Here is a 16,719-nt window from a genome sequence, read left to right as displayed (position 1 = left end):
ATTGAAATATTCCTGCAACTGAATATTTCCTTTTTTACTTTCATTTAATCTTTTTGCTATGAGCAGTTAATGCAATCGTACAAATTGGAAGGACCTGTCTAATTCCCCGAATTTTGTACACCTCAATTATATTTCCAAAGGAAACAACCCTGCATTTTGTATGACTTCCACAATCAAAATGAAATTATTATTTTTTTAAAACAGTAATATTTAAATTAAGATACTTTGTAAAGCTGAATGTTAATAGAAATTAAAATCCTTGAAGTTGTTACTTAAGCCACAAGTACTCAGGATATATTTTCTATAATCTTGTTCTTTAACTTTGATCACATTTCAAGGCTCCATAACATGCAGATATTCATTCAATAATTTGAGCCAAAAATTTATAACAGAGGCAAATGTACACAATGTACATAAAATCAAGATTTAAATCCCAACCTGAAGTTCCCACATAGAAGATACTGTTGGAAGTGTCTAGAACCACCTACAAAGATATTTTAACATCCCTGGGAATAGCTTAATTTAAACTGGCTTCATCCACTAGAACTAAATTTTTACAAACTACAATATTAACATAAAATTGAAACAGAAATCAAATTACATGAACATTTTGAAATCCAACTCAAGTGTTCAAGCACAGAGTTTAGAACTATATATTCATGCAATTAATGTGTAACTATGTACCAATATTTAGCTGACTTTTTGTGAAAATCTGTTTAGTAAATGTGAACAACTCACCAAAATTCATATTGGCTGCACTTGATGAAGGAGCACAAGACAACTGTTCAGACAAGTTGCTTTGCTGCTCAGTTCCATTAGTTGTATTGCCATTAACAAATGTTTCTGTATCTCTGGAACTGTATCCATCTTGATACAGCCTACCTGTGTCATTGGCACCTGAAAGCTTTGGTACCCCTGTGTCTTGCTTAACAATTGTTTTTACAGGAACAAGGTCAGAAATCCCAACAGCTGTGGCTGAACCCTGCATTGATGGTTCTTGTAAAGACAAAACTGAGTGAATCGTGGGCAGAGGTGGACTTGTTGCCCGCGTGCAGCTGTACGTTGTCTGTGGATTGGTCAATGACTGGGCAGTACTGCTTTGAACTGAGATGTTCAATGGCTCTTTCTCTACTCGGATCCTGAGCGGGGAAGAACAAATCCGTTGGTCAGGTGGAGGCATCCGGATCCTGACTTGTCTTTCCGCTGGCTTTTGCATTTTCATTTTAGTGAGCGACATCTGGTGTGAATTTCCATGCGATGTCATAAGTCTCTGCAAATTGCAATTAGAATCGATACGATGGGGAAGAAAAAGATAAGTACAACTCAGTTAATCTGGCATGGATAAGACTTTTTGTGGTCTATTGGATGCTATGTTGTTGCTACTCCAATACATTTATAATTCATGTTTTCAAAAAAAAGTGTTTACACTGTAGAATAAAAATATTTTCCACTGAACCAGGCAGATTTCAAGGGAGCACAGGAAATGAGGCCTGGTACATTAAAGGGAGCACAGGAATCAGCACCCAGTGAGCCAGCTGCTGAACCATCAGGTTTCTGAAATAATCAGGGAGTGGTTTATCAAAGTTTTACTGTATACCATACCCTTATACTGGAGAATACTACTGAACAGTAGTATTAAAAATTATTTGTTTTACACTATATGCTACATCACAAACATAAAATGGATTCTTTATAACACAGTAGTAAGTACAATAATTAAAACTGTTGAAGCTAATAATACCAATACTCACTGGCTTGAAAAACATAGGTTTTGTTCTTCCCTCATGCATTTCTGTGACCCTACGATGAAGGACATCAAATTTTTTATCCAGTCTTTGGATGGCAGCATACATTACCTGTCAGAAAAAAAAAAATAATGACAAAAGAGATGCTTTTTTTGTTGAGAAATAGTGGAAGAACATAGCACAGATAAATTACATTTGAACAGAATTAAGAATTACAGAGAGAAGTGAGAAGTTGGGTCACTTGTGAATAAATAGTTAAGATTTAATCAAGTTGTTTACCCAGGGTTAATTCTTTGGACAGATGTCTCAAGGGAAAAGGATATAGTTTAAAGGTGACCTACTTGGAGTGGATTCCCAGTGCCAGACTCCTCAGCTGGGACCTGTTCAGATAGGCTCTTTGGAACTAACCCAAGACAGGTTTCTGATTTTACTACATTTTTATTGATATTACACTACACAATATGAATTCTAAATACGTTCATCACCAAGATTTATACCCTGGACAGGGCAATCTGGTTTATAAATGTAGTTTTTAAAATCAGATATACAAATCCATTTTGTAGATTAATTCCTATGGGGCTAGGGAGGGAGTAGTTTCTACAGATGTTGCGTGAAAATACAGACTCCTGTGCTTTATCAGACTTGTCTTAGATTCAACTTTGTGTGCTGGGAATAGGTAAAAAATAAAATTTACAAAAATATTTCAAAGAACCATACAAGGAGCTATGTCACTGTGGTAGCAATTACCTGGCAGTAATTAAGAACTTCCACTAAAGTCCTCTGCTGATCTGTAACAAAAGAACTTTCTGACATATCACTGGCCTGTAGAGAAGAAGATGCATTGGTTCACTGGAATTGTATAAAATGCAAATGCTCTGAGTTACACTTAAGCAGTACATAAACACAGCTTTTAATTTTCTCCCATTCCCCAAGATATTAATGGGCATTTTCACTTGGTGCAACAAATGGAACAGAGCACCAACAGCTGAACAATTTACCCATTACTGCACTACACAGGATGCTAAGTCTGTTGTAAGGGAGAAGGCAAGCGACCTACCAAATCCACAGAGACCCTCAGTTTACATGAGCATTACCCAATGGTCACTTACCTCCACCCAAGCCAGGGGTGGCGAACCTATGACACGCTCAGAATTTTTGTTGGCACGCAGCGCCGTCCCACAATTCGTTAATACCCACCCAAAATATATTCTGATTATCATTACTGCCAAATGAAGCAACGAATGATTTTTTTTTACAACACTAGAGCAGTGAGATGCTTTCAGAAGAAAATGTCTCACACTGGCTACATGGCTGTGAGAACATATGATGTTGGATGATAAGTTTCGAAACCCCTCAGACCTGCTGCATACATCAGTACTTGGAAAGTAACAGCTGGGCCAGATGGCACTGGCTTCATTCTTATATTTTTTCTTCTGCTGTTTATGAGTGAATTCTGGATGTTCAACGATAATAAGGGTAAACAGTATACATAGTTTAGTGCTTTTTATGAATATTCATGTGAGACACTGCTTTCAGTGACGAACCTGGTCAAGTCTAGTTATAGGAGTAGACTTACTGATGAAACTAGTGGTACGTGCATAGCTCTCAAAACAACCAGATATAAAATATTTGTCATCATTAGTGTTGCAACAGAAGTTTCAGAGAGTAAAGTGTTTATTTTCCTTCCCTTTATCTTTTATGAATGTGCACCAAAGCATTTACTTTCATGTTCACATTTTCGATGTTATACATGAGGTTTAAAACGTCCATAATTACTGTTACTAATTCATTAATCAGCAATAATCTCTGCTTAAAATTATCACAGCATGTGAGAGAATTTTCTAGAAGATTATCACCAATTTTAGCACATGCTCTCAAAAAGGTTTGTCATGCCTGGCCTAGACAGTTCATTCAACAAATACAGCCTTGGAACCAGATGAACCATTTGCTATGTTGTACATTTCACTGGATTGCAAAAATGTAATGAGAAAAGTAATATTTTGCAATCTAGAACTGTTAAATTATATTTTCAAGTCTGCCAAAATGCATCAGTCAGCTTGGGAACGAAAATATTTCCAGCTACAAGGACCAAACTGGTCAGTAACACAGTCACTATATATCATAACAGCTGAATGCAAAGAAATGGCATATTTAAGTGGTAGTGGAACATACATTACTAAAACTATGCATACACTGGACAAATCTGTATCTGGACATATTTAGAGGAACAATATACGAGGGAGAGTAAATCACCAAAACATGCTTCAAAGCAGCTGACTAAAAGCTGCTAACTGTCCTTTATATCAGGACGTGCACAGAAGTAAGCTTTTCAAGGGAAACTAAATAATAGAATCTTCCAAAGATATATTTTTGTAGATTTTATGATAAAAGGCCATCTAAGCAACGTATGAATATTTTCAACCTTTTTTTTAAACTAAGTATTTCCTTAAAGTACATTGGTCATTAGCATATACTAAGTGAGACAAAAGAGAATGTTAACAGAACCAGTGACAATATATTTAGGATTACTCACACATTCATAGTCAGCACTGTAGTCATAAACAAAGTCACCATTCTCTTCATAGTCAGCATAATCTCCAGTGTCTCTTGTTCTCATCTGAGGCTGCAGATAAGTACACACAAAAAATATTTAGCAGTAAGGTTAAGACACACAATGTTATTGTGTACAATTCTCATCAACAAGAAAAACCTTGCTTTTCCAGCCTTACAATGAGCTACATATGCATCAATGTAAATGCAATGCATGAACATTTTGGCAGATGGGAATCATGTTTTGGTGAACAACTCTTTAAGTGACACAACTGCTTTAATGAGATGGCTTCTCTCCCGACATTTAGAAATGTGATCAAAACATAGTGTTGTCATCAGGTGGTCTAGTCCTTTGTCAGACAGCATTGCTACCATTTCTTTGGAGCAACGCACCAAGGCAAAAGGCAAAACAGAATTGAAAAAACTACAGGGTGTTAAACCCTGTGGTTGTTATAATTGCTATCTCACACACTCACACTCTAAAAACTAGATAATTCCTTTCAAATCAAGGAGGAATGAAAAACACCATCCATATCTATCTAGGATCAAGCATTCATTTGGAATTATGTTATAGTAATTTCCATCTTGTGGTTGCTATAGGAAAATAGTGGAAGATGATAAGGCTTATCTATTTCATTATAAAACATTCCAGTGCCAGCATGATACAATGGAACACAGAAGCAGCACCTTATCAGGAGCCAGTTACATGCCAGCACAAAGTTTTCTATGCAAATAGATAGAATCCCCTATTTTGAACGAATGTCAAGTGCCAGCATATATAGTGGCAAGCAAAAAGTTTAGGCACCCCGGTCAAGATTTCTGTTACTATGAATAGTTAAGTGAGTAGAAGATGAACTGATCTCCAGAAGTCATAAAGTTAAAGATGAAACATTCTTTTCAACATTTTAAGCAAGATTAGTGTATTATTTTTGTGTTGTACAATTTTAGAGTGGAAAAAAAGGAAAGGAGCACCATGCAAAAGTTTGGGCATCCCAAGAGATTTGAGCTCTCAGATAACTTTTACAAAGGTCTCAGACCTTAATTAGCTTCTTAGGGCTATGGCTTGTTCACAGTCATTGTTAGGAAAGGCCAGGTGATGCAAATTTCAAAGCTTTATAAATACCCTGACTCCTCATACCTTGTCCCAACAATCAGCAGCCATGGGCTCTTCTAAGCAGCTGCCTTGCACTTTGAAAATTAAAATAAATGATGCTCACAAAGCAGGAGAAGGCTATAAGAAGATAGCAAAGTGTTTTCAGGTAGCCGTTTCCTCAGTTCATATTGTAATTAAGAAATGGCAGTTAACAAGAACAGTGGAGGTCAAGTTGAGGTCTGGAAGACCAAGAAAACTTTGTGAGAGAACTGCTCGTAGGATTGCTAGAAAGGCAAATCAAAACCCTTGTCTGGCTGCAAAAGACCTTCAAGAAGATTTAGCAGACTCTGGAGTGGTGGTGCACTGTTCTACTGTGCAGCGACACCTGCACAAATATGACCTTCATGGAAGAGTCATCAGAAGAAAACCTTTCCTGCATCTTCACCACAGAATTCAGCGTCAGAAGTTAGCAAAGGAACATCTAAACAAGCCTGATGCATTTTGGAAACAAGTCCTGTGGACTGATGAAGTTAAAACAGAACTTTTTGGCCGCAATGATCATAGGTATGTTTGTAGAATTTCTTGAAAAGAACACCTCTCCAACTGTTAAGCACGGGGGTAGATTTATCATGCTTTGGGCTTGTGTTGCAGCCAGTGGCACGGGGAACATTTCACTGGTAGAGGGAAGAATGAATTCAATTAAATACCACCAAATTCTGGATGCAAACATCACACCATCTGTAAAAAAGCTGAAGATGAAAAGAGCACCACACATACAAGTTGCTGGTGAACGCAGCAGGCCAGGAAGTATCTCTAGGAGGAGGTACAACGATGTTTCGGGCCGAGACCCTTCATCAGGACAGATCTCGGTCTGAAATGTCGACTGTACCTGTTCCTAGAAATGCTGCCTAGCCTGCTGTGTTCACCAGCAACTTTGATGTGTGTTGATTGAATTTCCAGCATCTGCAGAATTCCTCGTGTTTACGAAGATGAAAAGAGGATGGCTTCTACAACAGGATAATGATCCTAAACACACCTCAAAATCCACAATGGACTATCAAAATCCACAATGGACTACCTCAAGAGGCGCAAGCTGAAGGTTTTGCCATGGCCCTCACAGTCCCCCGACCTAAACATCATCAAAAATCTGTGGATAGACCTCAAAAGAGCAGTGCATGCAAGACGGCCCAAGAATCTCACAGAACTAGAAGCCTTTTGCAAGGAAGAGTGGGCGAAAATCCCCCAAACAAGAATTGAAAGACTCTTAGCTGGCTACAAAAAGCGTTTACAAACTGTGATTCTTGCCAAAGTATCATGCAGGGTGCCTAAACTTTTGCTTCGGGCCCTTTTCCTTTTTTGTTATTTTGAAACTGTAAAAGATAGAAATAAAAAAGTAATCTTGCTTAAAATATTAAAGAAATGTGTCATCTTTAACTTTTTGCCTTTTGGAAATCAGGTCATCTTTTACTCACTTAGCTATTCACAGTAACAGAAATTTTGACCGGGGTGTCCAAACTTTTGCATGCCACTGTATACATACAATGTTATGCTCAAAATGGAGTGATTACGCAGGGTCATTAGCAGTTCTGAGACTCTCAATGAATAAAGACACGAGACAGCAGATGCTGAAATCTTGAGCAACAAGTAAATTGCTGGAGGAACTCAGTGGGTTGGACAATCTTGTCGCAGGATATTGAACCAAAACTTCAATTCCTTTCCTCCTACAAGTTCTTCCAGCAGATTGTTTGGTGCCCTCAATTCCTGAGCAGCAGTTCCATCCTGACATTGCCTTGGTTAATAGCTAGTCTTAGCCAAACATGAACCCAGTGCATGTGCATTAAATGCTCTGTCATTAATGCTTTTTGAATTATTTGATAATTCAAGTTAAGCATGCTGTATTTTTCTCAATCACCCCAAACTTTTCTTTTTACAAGGTAGCAACACATACTGCATTACAGACTGTGATTTTCCTCCTCTTTGGCCTATAAACATAGCTGTATTCTCCACTGGTGCGTCTAGCCTCACACGATCTGATTTCAGATGATGCCTCTTCTCTGTTTGGCACACATTCCTGTAGCTGGTTTCCTGCTGACTTATTGATATTCGCACTGGAGTCGCCAGGTACACCTTCTACTCCTGGCTGCTGTACTAAAAGAAAATGGATGGGGAAAGTGAAACAGTGAAAAAAGGCCTTTCTTTTTAAAAATATACCATAACATTTAAGTGATATCAATGTCAATTACATACAAGTCAACTTTAAACAGCAACTTAACTGGTAAAGGCAAGTAGTACAAGGAATGGCAAACCCAATAATACATATCCACATAGGTTACCTAAAGCTTTGTATTGCATTAGCCAAACCACATTTGGAGCACTGTATTGTGCTTTTTGAGAGTGCGAGAGAAACCAGATACAGGGGGGAAGCTTAATGATAACACTCTATACAGCTAAACGATTATAGGAAACCCCTTATTCCAGTATGCCACAATCACATTTAACAATTGCAGAGTGCCTTTACTGTGACCAACACAGCAAAATCTCAAAAGGGTTTTTACACAGGAACAACATCAAAGTTAAGCAATGTCACTTTAAGATACTGGAACACCTTGGTTTTAAAAGGCTCAATACTGAATTCTCCAATTTCAGGTTACTTGTTCTTTCTTTTTTTCTGAATCAGAGCAGGACATTTATGTTTGTCATCATTTTAGCCATTTTTTTTCTTTTTCTATGACTATACTCAGGACTGCTAGCCATAGTCTTACTATTGGTAACATATGACAGAAAGCAGCATAATCTGATCTTCATCTAAGTTTTATGGTCTCAATATTTGAGAGGTATTCCCTATATTCTACCCATTCTTCACCTAGCTTCTGAATAGAAACCATTTTTTTAGGAACACAACATTGGGATCACCTGTATTTCAAGTTAAATCTCAAATGGTTCGAGATATAGATACAGTTAGGGACAGAATTCCAAAACCAAGGTCACAAGCAAGTGAAACCAATGGTAAAGTCATGAAAAAGGAAATCAGGAAATGAACAAATATTAACTATTATACCAAAGATAATGACAAGTGAAGACGAAATTTGTTTGCAATTTCTAACAGAATGATTGGAACAATCTGACAGGTAATAGAATTAGGATGCGAGTCCTAGTTGATTAAATAAGTAGAATGAAGAATGTCAATATAAGAATAATTCTTACTTTCTGTTACGGATCACAGGACAAAAAATGTATTTTACAACAGAAGGGAACAACACTTTTAGCTCTAAATGCATAGGGATATTAAAGCAACATCTATATTTACCATAAACAACAGCAGCTAGATATCTTTTCTGATTGTTCACTTGTGACTGATCTTCAATAGATGGGGATGAAGAACCATTCTGTATGTCCACCATTTCAGCTCCATTAAATATCACAGCTTCTGCATCATCTTCTACTTTAACCCTAAGGTGTGCATCTGCAACAAAAGAAAAGCAAGAGTTCACATTATCACTAAAATTTGAACTGTGTGAGTGAAAATCACTTTGGCCGTCATCTTTCAATGCTCATCCCCAAATGAGATTTCTAGAGCTTGCTAGATGAAGTTAGATCCAACCTGGCTCTGCAAAACAGCTAGCATTTCCACACACAAATCCAATCAGAGAAGAGGGCCAAAAGACGCCATACATAGAAAACCGCTAACCAACTTTAATAGAGTGCTGAAGCACTCACTGTTTCTATTATTTCAAGAATGTTGTAAAACAATTTTTAAAAATCAAGCCATAACAAATTTACAAGAAAAGCTAATGTTATTACAATTAAACATTCAAATAAATTCTATTCTAAAATAAAAGTGCATTTACACTGACCATAATTCCTCACAACCATTCTTCTTCATTGAAGAGTGGATTACCTAGCAAAAGCACTGGAAAATTATTACAAAGCAACACACACAAAACGCTGGAAAACTCAGCAGGTCGGGTAGCATCTATGGAAATGAAGAAGCAGTTGACGCTTTGGGCCAAGGCCCTTCTTCAGGATTGGAATAAAAAGGTGGGGAGAGGGGAAGGAGGACAGCTCAAAAGTGATGGGTGAAGTCAGGTTGGTTGGGAAGATAAGGGGCTGGAGAAGAAGGAATCTGATAGGAGAGGAGAGTGGACCATCAGAGAAAGTGAAAGGGGAGCCATGGTGAAGTGATAGACAGGAGAGGACAGGTGAGAGACCGGAGTGGGGAAATAGAAGAGTGGAAGGAGAGGGATTTTTTTTGAATCAGAAGGGAAAAAAAAAATCAATATTCACGCCATCAGGTTGGAGGCTACATGTCAGAATGGGAATGGGTATCAGAATTAAAATGCCTGGCCACTAGAGTGGAGGTGCTCAGCGAAGGGCCTTACCAATGTAAAGGAGGCCACATTGGGAGCACCAGACACAATACGCAACCCCAGCAGATTCACAGGTGAAACGTTGCCTTGCCTGGTAGGACTGTTTGAGGCCCTGAGCAGAGGTCAGGAGGAGGTGAATGGTCAAGTGTAGCACTTGGGCACTTGAAGGGATAAGTGCCAGGAGGGAGATTAGTGGGGAGGGACGAATGGACCAGGGAATCATGGAGGGAGCTATCCCAGTGGAAAGTGGGGGGGGGGCGCAGGTTATGGTATTTTAATGGAAGGATCCCTTTGAAGATAGGTAAGTTGTGGAGGATGATGTGTTGGATGCAGAGGCTCATGGGGTGGTAGGTAAGGGCAAGAGAAACTCCATCACTGTTAAGGTGGCAGGAAGATGGGGTTGTTACAATTACACATCACTGCTTGACTGAATGAGTTTTCTACAGAACTCCATGATGGACGTAGCAACAGAATGTAGTTATAGAACTACTGACAAACAGCTGCCAGAAAGTTGAGAATTTCTGTGCTCATACGATCTTCCGTCATTCATGCGAGGAAATGCTGGCAGCTCCATGGGGATCAGCTGGCTATTTCCTGACAATTTCAACCTTGAATTCTGGTTTGTTTTTTCACAGAAGGCTTACAAAACCCAATGATATTTAAAATTAAAATGGTTAGACTGTTACCACTCTAGCTAAAAGAAGTATGCATATATGTAGTTTAGAATTGGATGGGAGCGTGTTTGCAAGAAACATTATTTAACTATCCTCTGATAAATCAATAGTTGTCATCATAGGCAAATTAAATGGAAGTAAAGCTTTGCTTTTCAGTTATGTGGAAAATTGAATTGAAAAGTATTTGCAAACTGGATTCTCCAAAAATTCTCTAGGCAAGGGAAACACACACATTTCTTCCAGCCTGTTAAGACCTCTTAGAATTTCACGTTGCAATTAATGTTTTCTCATTTTTCTAAACTCTAGGAAATACATGCCAAATAAACTCATTGTCTCCCATGCCAAGAATATGCTATCCCAGAAACTAATCTGATGAATCTTCATTGCACTCTCACTAATGACAAGATGGTGAAGTTCAGAGTTGAACCCAAAGATCAAGGTCCAGAGGTCGAAGCCTGAAGGTCAAAGACTGACGTTGGCAAGAACAGAGATCGAGGCCCAAAGGTTGAAGCCCCTGGGTTGGCATGTCTGGAAGTCAAAAGCCCAACGTCTGTCATTCTAAGCCATGGGCTGGAGGTTGGAGGTCCAGAGACAGTCTGTCCTGGGGTTGGAGGCCTGTGTGTGTAAGCAGGTGGGTGGGAAAGGGGCTTGTTTTCTCGTTGTTGTTCCTTGTGTTGTTCATTGTAAGCATGCTACACTGGCATCGGAAGGTATAGCAACATTTATGGACTGCCCCAAGCTCATCCTTAGGTTGTGTTGGATGTTAAAGCAAATGTTGCATTTCACTATGTTTCAATGTACATGTACATAAGTAAATAAATCTGAATCTTTTTATAAGAAAAGGAGATTTTGCCGAATATTTCCAACATTTCCTGAATATATGGATGGATTTAGACAAAGCATTGGTGGGAGAAGTCTTGCATGCAGCATTAAAATACTGGCATATAGGCCAGACATGCTGAATTGTTGCTTTCTATGCCAGTCCATGAAATGGAATATTAGTATTTCCAGGCTCTTCCCAGCAACTGCCTCAGTTCAAGTTTCTTGAATTCCTCATTTAGATGCAAGGGAAAAACATATTCTGAGGTACTACTAAAGAATTCCGTTTGAATGCTAATAGGACTTCTAAACCATTCGAAAATGGAGTTGAAGTGGAGAATGAAATGAAGTGAAGAAAATACTAAGATTTTTACAAAACAAGGTAACATGGTAGAGTAGTGGTTAACATAATGCTATTAGAGTGCCAGTGGTATGGGTTCAATTCCTGCCACTGTCTTAAGGAGTTTGTACATTCTCCCACTGACTGCGTAGGTTTCCTCTGGGTGCTCCAGTTTCCTCTCACATTCCAAAGATGTACAGGTTAGTAGGTGTAATTGGGAGGTGCAGGCTTATGGTCCTGAAGGGCCTGTCACTGTGCTGTAACTCTAAATACAAGACACAAAGTCCTGTCATGCTTCACAATAGCTAAGTATTGTCATTACTGATTTTAAAACAATCGTCCAGTCCCAGTAACATATTTGTGAACCTTTTCTGCATCCTTTCCAGCTTAACGGACAACGCTGCAATTTGAACAGATTCCTTTTTGCCAACAACCTTGGAGCTGGAAATGCTTTGTGCTTACTGTTGTTAAGTTACCACGAGAGGGTGCTAGAAGCCAAACATTTCTTATATTCTTTTACTTTCAATACAAGAGTTCACACAGCTAGAGAGTTCCAATAAGTTAAATATATTCCCGTGCACTAGAAGTCAGACAATCTTGTACAGATACTTAACATATGCTGCTGTTCTGTAAAAACAATTTCAACATCTTTCCAATTCTCCGTATGCCCATACCTACTCTACCAATGCCACCCTTAGATTGGCAAGCTTTTCATTTTCTCATGAAGACTTTCACTTCTTCATTCACCTTGCTCTTCTCAAATCACTGTTCATTCCCAGAGGCGTAAAGAGCATCTCCTACCTGATGGATTTTCATAGTATTACTCTGTCAACTTTGCAAAGAAATCTCCTAAAACTCACCTTGAACATAAAAAAAGCTGGGGCAAAATAACACGAGAACCCTTGAGAATCTCCAGGGGTATCAGCCAAAATTCACCTTTTATTCTGGCATCTTCCCCCTTCCTTTTCAATCTGGAAGAAGGGTCTTGGCCCGAAATGTCAACTGTTTATTCATTTCCATAGATGCTGCCTGATCTGCTGAATTACTCCAGCATTTTTTGTGTGTTGCTTAAGATTTTCAGCATCTGCAGACTTTCTCGTGTTTATGTTCAGCCAATATCCTTCCTTGTGTCAACTGAGAAATGACTAGTTACTGGAGTGCTCCAATTCACACTGTGGCCTTTTCCTGATTAACTATTGGCAGTTTCTACATTTATATTGAAAGAAGTGATTTTATCTCTTGGCTTTCCGCTACTGGATTATAATTTTCATTGCAAATGCAATCATGATGCCCTGCTGCTTAATACCTTGAAACACAATGGTACAGATATGTTGTTGGAAAAGGCAAATCAATAAATAGATTAATCTCATGAAAAACAAGCATGTTTGATGGAACCAATTTGAAAAAACACCAATAAGAAAAAGTGGAAGATGGTAGAACAGCTGAAACTGAAATAAAAACAGAAATTGCTGGCTGTACTCAGGTCAGCAGCTTCTTTGGAGAGAGAAACATTCCAGATTGATGGTATTTATGATGAACCATTAATCCACTTTCTCTCTCCACAGTTAATATCTGATCTGCTGAATATCTCCAGTATTCTGTTTTATTTTTGAAATAAAAAGCTTGCTAATTTCATTTAAATGTATCCCACTTCCCAGCTCTTCACTTTTTGATGTTTGCTATGTGAAAATGCCACAACTACTTAAAATGTCACCATGGATAGATGGCAAATGCAGGTAATTCAGGGGCTGTTACGGTCACAATTGGGAGCCAAGGCTTTGTGTTGCATCACGCTAATTCCACACAACTGTGAAACTAGTCGTATACAGTCTCCATTGTGAGCAAAGCTACGAAATCTCCAGAAAGAGGGGAGATCAGATTTTTAAGGACACTCATTGCAGTTTGTTTTGTGGTGGGGTTGGAAAGGATCTGGGCAAGATCAGAGATTGCCATTGTTGACTGCAAACTTTGGATATAATTTAATGGTTGTTTTGCATGATGCTTTATGCAAAAATGCATAAAACCGGATGGTGTCAGTACCAGGGTGCTCAAAGCCTGTGCCCCTCAGCTATGTACCTCGCCATGTATTCAACCTGAGCCTGAGGCTCCGGAGGGTTCCGGTATTGTGGAAGATGTCCTGCCTCGTCCCTGTGCCAAAGACGCCACGCCCCAGCAGCCTCAATGACTACAGACCGGTGGCATTGACCTCCCACATCATGAAGACCCTGGAGAGACTTGTTCTGGAGCTGCTCCGGCCTATGGTCAGGCCACACTTAGATCCCCTCCAGTTTGCCTACCAGCCCCAACTAGGAGTTGAGGATGCCATCGTCTTCCTGCTGAACCGTGTCTACGCCCACCTGGACAAGCCAGCGAGCACTGTGAGGGTCATGTTTTTGACTTCTCCAGTGCGTTCAACACCATCCGCCCTGCTCTGCTGGGGGAGAAGCTGACAGCGATGCACGTGGATGCTTCCTTGGTATCATGGATTCTTGATTACCTGACTGGCAGACCACAGTACGTGTGCTTGCAACACTGTGTGTCCGACAGAGTGGTCAGCAGCACTGGGGCTCCGCAGGGGACTGTCTTGTCTCCCTTTCTCTTCACTATTTACACCTCGGACTTCAACTACTGCACAGAGTCTTGTCATCTTCAGAAGTTTTCTGATGACTCTGCCATAGTTGGATTCATCAGCAAGGGAGATGAGGCTGAGTACAGGGCTACGGTAGGAAACTTTGTCACATGGTGTGTGCAGAATTATCTGCAGCTTAATGTGAAAAAGAATAAGGAGCTGGTGGTAGACCCGAGGAGAGCTAAGGTACCGGTGACCCCTGTTTCCATCCAGGGGGTCAGTGTGGACGTGGTGGAGGATTACAAATACCTGGGGATACGAATTGACAATAAACTGGACTGGTCAAAGAACACTGAGGCTGTCTACAAGAAGGGTCAGAGCTGTCTCTATTTCCTGAGGAGACTGAGGTCCTTTAACATCTGCCGGACAATGCTGAGGATGTTCTATGAGTCTGTGGTGGCCAGTGCTATCATGTTTGCTGTTGTGTGCTGGGGCAGCAGGCTGAGGGTGGCTGACACCAACAGAATCAACAAACTCATTCGTAAGGCCAGTGATGTTGTGGGGATGGAACTGGACTCTCTCACGGTGATGTCTGAAAAGAGGATGCTGTCTAAGTTGCATGCCATCTTTGTCTATGTCTCCCATCCACTACATAATGTACTGGGTGGGCACAGGAGTACATTCAGCCAGAGACTCATTCCACTGAGATGCAGCACTGACCGTCATAGGAAGTCATTCCTGCCTGTGGCCATCAAACTTTACAACTCCTCCCTTGGAGAGTCAGACATCCTGAGCCAATAGGCTGGTCTTGGACTTATTTCATAATTTACTGGCATAATTTACATATTACTATTTAACTATTTATGGTTCTATTACTATTTATTATTTATGGAGCAACTGTAATGAAAACCAATTTCCCCCAGGATTATTAAAGTATGACTATGACTACTAATGTTTTGCAGGCTACGAATATGTTGCAGGTGCAAAAACAAATTTGACTTTTGAGTAAAGATGAAACTAGATTATACAGACCATTGCCACAGCCCGAGATCCATTGTGCATTGTTTTCATTGAATGGCCTCGCCCTTTATATCATAGCCACTAATTTTCTCAATCTAAAAGCAGAGCCAATTCTTTCATGTAACTAATTATACTTTTTACTGCTATGCCATAAGATGTTCCACAATCCTACTTCATCACAATTCTAATTGGAAACTTGCAACCTGCTTAATTCTCAAAATGTTAAACTTCTGAAGTCTGCTACACAAGTCCTTTAAGCAGTTAATGGCTCAAAGTTTAACCTTCCCCTTTCGTGAGCATTAATTTAGGAGTGACGTTTTGGCATTGCTGAAGGGTTTCATTATTATGCTTAAAAAAACAACCTGATGATAAGGTAACAGTGACATTTGCTCAATACCATGAGTCATATTTCAAGTTTTTTTTTCGTAAGTAAAGCAAGTATTTTGCTGCTCTTTTTTTTTACATACAGCACATCCCCTTTCCTGTTTGTCATGAAATAGAAGTAGCCGGGGATAAGGAAGCTAACTTAAAGCACTCACAAACAAGGGAAAATCTGCAGATGCTGGAAATCCAAGCAACACACACAAAATGCTGAGGAACTCAGCAGGCCAGGCAGCAACTATGGAAAAAAAGTACAGTCAACGTTTTGGGCTGAAGCCCTTTGGCAGGACTGGAGAAAAAAAGCTGAGTAGATTTGAAAAGGTGGGGGAGGGGAGAGAGAAACACTAGGTGATAGGTGAAACTTGGAGGGGGAGGGATGAAGCAAAGAACCAGGAAGGTGATTGGTGAAGGAGACAGAAAGCCATGAAAGAAAGAAGAAAGGGGGAGGGGAGGAGCACCAGAGGGAGGCGATGAGCAGGCAAGGAAAGAAAATGAGAGGGCGACAAGGAGATAGGAAATAGTGAACGGGAGTGTGGGGGCATTACTGGAAATTTGAGAAATTGATGTTCATGCCATCAGGTTGGAGGCTACCCAAACGGAATACAAGGTGTTGTTCCTCCAACCTAAGTGTGGCCTTATCCTCGACAGTGGTGGAGGCCATGGATGGACATATCGGATGGGAATGGGAAGTGGAATTAAAATGGGTGGCCACTGGGAGATCCTGCTTGTTCTGGCGGATGGAGCGAAGATGCTTGGCGAAGCGGTCTCTCAATCTAGGTCAGGTCTCACTGATATACAAGAGGTCACACCGGGAGCACCGAACACAGTAAATGACCCCAACAGACTCACAGGCAAAGTGTCGCCTCAAGTGGGAGGACTGTTTGGGGCCCTGAATGGTTGTGAGGGAGGAGGTAGGGGCAGGTGAAGCACTTGTTCCACTTGCAAGGATAAGTGCCAGGAAGGAGATCAGTGGGGAGGAACAAATGGACAAGGGAGTCGCGTAAGGAGCGATCCCTGCAGAAAGCAGAGGGGGTGGGGGTGAGAGATGTGCTTGGTGGTGGGATCCAGTTGGAGGTGATGGAGGTTTCCGAGAATTATGTGCTGGATGTGGAGGCTGGTGGGGTGATACGTGAGGACAAGAGGAACTCTATCTTTGGTAAT

The 16,719-nt window shown here is 40.2% G+C and overlaps 1 protein-coding gene across 3 annotated transcripts in view; it reads right to left on the bottom strand.

The window, feature by feature from the left end:
* LOC134348132 (BEN domain-containing protein 2-like) overlaps positions 1-16,719 on the bottom strand; it is a 66,698-nt gene that overhangs the window by 38,432 nt on the left and 11,547 nt on the right. For 2 of the 3 annotated variants that reach the window (XM_063051059.1, XM_063051060.1), the window contains exons 2-7: positions 8,696-8,851; positions 7,337-7,536; positions 4,279-4,368; positions 2,493-2,567; positions 1,752-1,856; positions 739-1,270 (exon numbers count right to left, since the gene is read on the bottom strand). In XM_063051059.1, coding sequence (XP_062907129.1) covers positions 739-1,270; positions 1,752-1,856; positions 2,493-2,567; positions 4,279-4,368; positions 7,337-7,536; positions 8,696-8,851 — 1,158 coding nt within the window. Of the gene's footprint in view, positions 1-738; positions 1,271-1,751; positions 1,857-2,492; positions 2,568-4,278; positions 4,369-7,336; positions 7,537-8,695; positions 8,852-16,719 lie in introns of those variants that run through there. The other variant, XM_063051061.1, reaches the window with a different exon arrangement.

The sequence above is a fragment of the Mobula hypostoma genome, chromosome 6 (assembly GCF_963921235.1).
Source record: "Mobula hypostoma chromosome 6, sMobHyp1.1, whole genome shotgun sequence".
NCBI classification, from domain to species: domain Eukaryota; kingdom Metazoa; phylum Chordata; class Chondrichthyes; order Myliobatiformes; family Myliobatidae; genus Mobula; species Mobula hypostoma.
Note: the sequence above shows the minus strand (reverse complement) of the source record. Positions and strands in the feature narration are given on the sequence as shown.